Source organism: Lissotriton helveticus, chromosome 3_1, assembly GCF_964261635.1.
Source record: "Lissotriton helveticus chromosome 3_1, aLisHel1.1, whole genome shotgun sequence".
Lineage (NCBI taxonomy): Eukaryota > Metazoa > Chordata > Amphibia > Caudata > Salamandridae > Lissotriton > Lissotriton helveticus.
Genome location: NC_136061.1, coordinates 1,929,194,524 through 1,929,201,741, shown reverse-complemented (window position 1 = coordinate 1,929,201,741; position 7,218 = coordinate 1,929,194,524). Strand labels below are relative to the sequence as shown.

The 7,218-nt window shown below is 43.1% G+C and overlaps 1 protein-coding gene across 3 annotated transcripts in view; it reads right to left on the bottom strand.

The window, feature by feature from the left end:
• Positions 1-998: 998 nt before the first annotated feature.
• Positions 999-7,218, bottom strand: part of GOLM2 (golgi membrane protein 2) — a 416,514-nt gene continuing 410,294 nt past the window's right edge. For 2 of the 3 annotated variants that reach the window (XM_078682961.1, XM_078682960.1), the window contains one exon: positions 999-2,849. In XM_078682961.1, coding sequence (XP_078539087.1) covers positions 2,779-2,849 — 71 coding nt within the window. In that variant the 3' untranslated portion in view covers positions 999-2,778. The remainder of the gene's footprint in view (positions 2,850-7,218) is intronic. The other variant, XM_078682959.1, reaches the window with a different exon arrangement.

Below are 7,218 nucleotides of genomic sequence, written 5' to 3'. Positions count from 1 at the left end.
GGGGCCCGAAGGTGCGCAGACAGGCCTCGACGGAGGGAAGTGAGTTCTTATGGCCACGAGGAAATCACGTACCTCCTCCGGCGTCGCATGCAGTCCAGGGACCGATGGGTTTGGGACCGGACGCGACGCCTGCGGTTCCAGCGGAGCCGCACGGGTGGTGCCACCCGAACCCTCAGCCGAGTCGCGTGACTGGCGAGGGGAGTCAGAAGAGCGACGTCGCTTTTTCGACTTCTTTTTAGAGTGCCTCGACTTACCTGAATGAGAGCACTTTGAGCCCGACGAACGGTGCAGGCTCCGGCTACGCGACCGGCCCCTCGACTGGGACCTCAAGCGGCGCGGAGCCGACTGCCGGAGCTCGAGGAGCTTGTGGGACCGCTCCCGCCTAGCCTTCGATGTCAAGGCCCGGCAGTCGGGGCACGACTTGTCGTCGTGAACGGCCCCTAGGCAGTAGAGACACCGGCGGTGGGGGGCGGTCACCAACATCAGGCGGTGACAGGCGTCACACGGTTTGAATCCAGGCATCCCTACCGGCACCAGGAGTCGAATCAACTCGAAAAAGATAGCCAAAATAGGCCAAAAATTTAGTCAAAAAGAGACTAGGGTACTAGCTCTTCCCGGATCTGCGCTTGCTGGTGCGGAAAAAAGAAGAACGGATGTCAGCGCGCGAGGGCGGCGTCTAAGTGCTCCCACGACGTCATCCCGGCGATCATGACTCCAACGACAGACACGGAGCCGCAGATGACACCTACCGACGCGCATAGGTACTGCTGATGAAAACTTCCGGATCCAGTCTGACGGCTGGGGATATGCTAAGGTAAGGAATCTAACACTAACCTGTTTCTTTCAGATTTTAACCTACCTATAAACATTAAGTTGTGAGTAGATATGTGATTAGCAAATGGCATAAAGGAAGAATGTCTGTGTGATTAAGGATGTAATTTAAGAAGCAAATGTGGATGGTGCCTGGTATTATTAAAATAGTAAACCACATACTGAGATTGTTTTATCACATTTTTCTTTATTAGAACCCATAGTTACTATAGCTATACCCCGTCTGAAGAAATTAACCATGGAACAGATTAAGATCGACAATGGGTTGTGGCACTTAATATAACAAATCAGACTTCCAGAATATGCTCTGTTTTTAGCATTGCACATCAATAAATAATGCTGGTGGGTAAAGAAAGATTATGTTTGAAAGTTCGGAAATTTAAAACCCTTAACACAAGTGTAGGTAAATGCATTGTGGAACATCTACCCATTCGACCAAATTACCTGACACTTTGCAACAACCCACCTCCCATCCCATAACAGATCCTTTGATACGACTGTCTTACCTTTTGCATGCATCATTAATCCTTAAAATTTTAAAATCTTCAATGTCACCTTTGACACTACTTAAAAAAACATTAACAACCTTAAGAATAATGGGCAAAAGACATTTTAACTCTCCCACCACCATTATTTGTTCAGCAGGTTATTCTTTACAAGGCGTACATACACCACCTTTTGTTTGCGTCTAAACCAGAAACATTTGATAAGAAACTAAACCAATTTGAAAAAAAAGCCCCAATAAATTGCCTATGTAAATCCACAATAAGCATATAATGGGGTGTGGACTGTGGATGGCTGCATAATAAGAATTTTCAGCATTAACATTGTACACATATATACTCATTCACTAATGAACACTGTCAGCACTAGTGTCATAGCTGATGAATCTCCAGGGAATGGGACAATTTCAAGCAACACAGAATCCAAAAGTGCTTATAAATGTTTTCCATCCGCTGAAAGAATACAGAGATCCCTGCAGAGATTGTTTCCTATTTAGATGCACCATAAAATCCCAAAGCCAGGAACACTGACCGTTTTCACAGTAGGTGTAGGGGGTTGGCACCAGCACCCAAAGGACTCTGTATTACAAGTCTGCTGCTTCCTTCATTTTCCGAAGTTTAGTGCAGGATAGTTTGGTATTTCTGTTGAGCTTTTAGCCATATTCTCATTTGACATTGAACTACCAACTATAACAAAACCAAGAGTGAATCTTCAACACAACAGTGCTCACACATAACCTCAAATAAGGACAATGTGGAAAGAATAGGATTTTCTCTCTCCCCTGCCTTCCTCCATTACTCATGTCATATATATATATATACACACACACACACACACACACAAACAAACACACATATATTATGGCCCAAATAAAATTCAGGGAATCAAAAGTGTGTAATCCATCTCAAACAATCCACCGTTTGGAGTATTGTCAGCCCACAGCTTCAGAGTTTAGAGTGAATGCATATCCATTGATCCTCTATCCAGAGTGACTACTGATTTTAGGCTCCAGCCTGATGTGACTGCAGATCCTTAGCACTGCAGTCTGGAGGATCGGCATCCCCACTGCTTCCCATGTAGGGCTTTTTAGATCAAAGATCTGACATGAAACCACTGATCGGATTTCAAAAGTTGATTCTGTTTTTCATAAACGTCCTTGGCTCATTTTTGTCAGGTACTTTCTTCCACCACTAACGTCATCGCATGTTAAACAAAAAAAAAAGACGTTTAAGTCTATTGAGCCAAACAGAGCCCAGAACATTGTTTCTTCACAGCTGCCATTTGAATCTCAAGGCAAACAGAAGTAAAACTTTTTCTGACTGGCTTCTCCCAGATATCCCAAAATGGACTTTCTGATCAACGCCGGAATGAGACATTAACCACTTGCAGCACTTTAAGGTCTCGTCTTGCCAACTTGCAGGATTTTCATGTTACCTTCCTCGCTCACAGGACATCTTTCACACTGTCCTTTCTGTAGTCTGCAGGATCTTCCTGAGCATCTCTCTCTTCATCATCTATCAATGAAAAACAAGTCATGTGTGTGATAATATTAACAGTGACATTTTAGGCAGGGCATTCAAACACTCGAAAGCAACTATTTTCCAATAGGACAGATCACTTTTTCAAAGCCCTATCAACAAACCTTTATACTTGATTTTAACTAGCGTGTTATGGCTAAGAAAAAGGTGTGGAACAGACATCAGGTGCTATTATGTGAGTTTTTAGGTTCTGAAATTGTGTCTATTGTATATGTGGATTGAGAGTCCTACAATTCAGTCTCCTACCAAATAAAAAAAAAAAAGGAAGGAGAAGTTAACATAGAATAAGGCGGTTCAAATGATTTCTCTAGGGACACCATGTTGTACACACGAGGGTAGATAAACTGACAAAAACATGATCTAGACTCGGTGGAAGGTCATGCTCCACAGAACACATCAATCGGGCATAATGCTTCTGTAACACCATACTGGGGGGTGGGGGGAATGGATCGCTGCTAATTACTTTTGTGTGGGAAAGGGCACTAGTTTTCAACCCTAGTGTGGGGCGTATAATCTCTGCTAATATCTACTCCTGTATTAAAGTCCCAACTGGAGAATACATGTTCCTTAAAAGCCCCTAATGTGGGATGCGATCTGCTTATAATCCCCTTCAGTGGTCCACATTGTCCTTATGAGCTCAGTCTACAAAGCATATCTTCCTTCAAAGGTCGGGCAAGTTCTTTTTTTAAACTCTAGATGAGGGACGCTTTGTTGCTCACTCATTCTCTCCCAGCTTTGGGAGTCCTCTGCTTCTTGTCGGGGACGTAAAACACACGCACACAGGTGATGGAATAGTCAACAGTTTACTCTTGTCTATGTCTAGAACTTGTTCTATAGTTTGTTGCATTTGTATGACATTCTCCTTACAAGCCCCTACTGACAGCTTCTCACACAGGTCAAATACTCATGCTTTTTCAAAGGCGTCTCTTCGCTACGCTTCAGTCTGGGATAAAATGTCTGATTGGGACAAAAAAATACTACATACCCAAAAGGTTCCTAAGGTTTTCAGGCATGTTTATGCCAATGTAACTGTATGCATTATACACTTTAGAGCTAACACTCAATTTAACAGATTTACTAGACCCTGAACCTTAAGCGTTCTATGGCAGAGTTTACATCAAAGACTGTTCTGATTTTGGGAGCGGAACAGTCTGAGCATCCTGTATTTGCATAATTTACACCATTAAGCAGCTGCTGGGATTGTGCGATTCCAGCCCTGCAAAGTCTGGAATCGCTGTGCTCCCAAATGTAAATGACAAAATAAATGTGAAACACTCCTAAACATTTTAGAACGTAGCAGGAAAACGTCAACATTGTATTGGAATGAATGCAGACAAGGTGCTATGAACAAGCCGCTTAATTCTGCTGCCATTTTGGATCGGCTCGATCAAAAGAAACGTGAGGTTATTTGTTAATAAGAAACCATTTTTCCCGCCTCTGGAAAATGAGACCCATAAACGTGCAGGAAGCAAAGAGACAATAACCAGAGAACAAATCGCTCAAAGCACACTAGAAATAACTGATCAGAAAGTTAGAAAGAATGACAAAAGACATAGGAAGTTGGAGAAGGCTTAATGAACTCCAACAGTTGAGAATACTTCCCAAGACAAACGAAGAGTAGAATGAAAACAACAGGAAATGTGGGACATTCAAGGAAGATGCAGAGACAGGGGCAGCTGGATCTGCTGATCAAAAACAGACTGATGCCCAGTGAGGGCTACGTCCTCCACTAAGTGCTCATTTAACAAGCGTTTACTTGACCCCGCATACTCCTTTTACACTCCAGCAGTACATAGTTTTTTTCTCAGTACTGTTACTCTCATGCACTTCTAGGAGGATCTTTTGGACTCGTCTGCTAACATTACTTTGGCATTTCTTCTACCAGTTTGTTCCCAGCATCACTATCTATGAGCTAAAAGGATTTGTGAATATAAATGCGATTAAATGGAAACACTGTCTTATGCAGTGACCTCAAGTTCTAAAAGTACACTCCCAACAAAGGGTAAAAATAACCTCATATGTTGTTCATTATCATAAGACACATTTCTAGTATTTCTCATTTACCCACACTCGACTACTACGTAGACAGTTTTAGATTTGAGCTTTTACTGATTCAGTTCCTGAGCGGTCTGCCTTCATCTTCCTAGTGCCTCCACCATCATTCTAAACGTTATTTCCCCCCAGTCATTAAGTGCAGCTCATGTACCCCTGAAATCGCTCTACACCCCCAAGAGGTTGGGCCATAACGACCAACTGCTGCTTTCTAGAATTCTAAACATTTACTGTTGCAGTCTAAGGTCCATTCCTCCATGGCATCATCAATGACTTCAACAAGGATTTTCTCTTTATGATGAAAACGTCATAAACTCCAGATCACAACACCTCCTTACTTCACACTGCTCTTTTCGTTTTTCCCTTTTGATGAAAAAGCCACTGAGAAAGGTGGAGGAAACCCTTATTTTTGATCCCTCCATATACCGAAGGATGGGCTCATTAAGTCACCGTCCTCGATGCTTGAAATGATGTTGCATCGAGGACGGTGACTTAATGAGCCCATCCTTCGCATTGATGGACTTTCATTACCACGAACTACTAGGACTGATTACCTTGCTCCAGGACCCGTGTGTGATTACTTAACCCACGGAAGTCTGCGCCCTCTCCCCCTTCCCCTGTCCTGAGGAAGGCCCTCCTTTAAGGTCCTAACATTACCTGTATTGCTGTGGGGTCGAAACGTCAACAGACAACCGGTCCACCTGCCAGCCTCTACCCCGAGCGTGATTTATACTGCAACCTTACAAGCATGGCATAGTGCGATTTGTGTACATTAACTGTTTATGTGTCTGGCTCTGTTTTGAAGCCAGTTTTAGAGATTGTTGCAATTAAGGTCGTTTGGCCTTCACTTTACCACCTCCCTAAACCTGCACTAATTTCCTCTCACCGAGACCTCCCTCCCCTCACACCATTGGGGCACTTCTAATTTCATGTGGATAACATGAATTATGTGTACAATATGTTTGACGTGGGCGCATTGTGATTAAACAACAATGCACCTTTAAGTTGATCTCATTGTTATTTATTACTCATGCTTAGTTTTGTTTGTTGAATATTAATAGTGTCTCATGCAGCACAACAGGTTAGAAGGTTCTATGCAGAATGGAAGGGAGGTATAGCAGAGGTTTCCAACACAATCTATTTACCCGGTAATCTGGGTCCGTATTCTAGTTGTTGTTTTTATCTGATCTGTTACATCATCAGTAACTACCCTTCACCACCACACTATTCTTTCTGAAAAGGATATTTCCTACAATAAAACAGCAAAGAGTCCCAGAATAATGGCCCAGGTTTAACTGTATCCTAGTAAGAACAATGATAACCTCACATCTTCAACCGTAAGGAAACAAGTAACGCCAATGATTCACGGAGTGCACCAAATCCACATACTAAATAGAAAGAGGAAGGGAGGGAAGGAAGCCATCAACTGCTGACAAGAAGGGGTAAGAGAGCGTGAATTGCTGCGAAGGGAACACAGAACACGGAGCCTTGAGGGAACTGTATATGAAGCAAAGAGGGAACCATACTGTGTAAGAGAAACATAACGAGAACATCCTGTAGAGTATACAGAACAAGCAACAGAAATATTCGGAAAGAAATGCGAGAAAGCGCCCAAGAGGAAAGGAGAAAGCACGGAGTGAAGAGAAAAACATCTAGGAGGATAACGGCGGAGGTTGTGAACCACTGAAGTCAATCAAGTAAGCAGATGTATCAGCCCCCTTATAAACTGGAAGTGACGTGCTCAGCTGCGAGTGGAAACAGCGCTTTTTAAAGTGCATTTCCCTCTGAGCCCATTCTGCATCAGCATGTACCTGCACCCTGCTGGCTCTAGAGAAGTAAACTGCATGTTTTTAAAAAAAAAAAGACAAATATGCATCAATCAGCTTGTAATAACGACACCGTTTGGGCAGCATGCAGGAGTTGCAAACATTAGCACACAGCATGCAGTGAGACTAACACAGCAAGCAGGACAAACATGAGGGGAAACTGCAGCATGGTACAAACATGTACTGGGCCACCACCAAGTCACCTTCAACAAGAAGTCTTTGCAAAATCTGAGGAGAATCATTTCCCATAGGACAGAAAGGGACCAACCACTTACTTGCAACAGGGAAGGTTTCTTCATGTGGGTGCGATTGTTGCAGACTAATTAAGTGTTATTTCCCTTCCTACAATTAATATTCACGAAGCATAAATGTCGAAATGGACAAGCCTGCTCTCTCCTTAGTATACCAAACGTACTTGTAATAGATTACCAGACTAATCGGAATAGAGGGACACTGATCTCCTATAC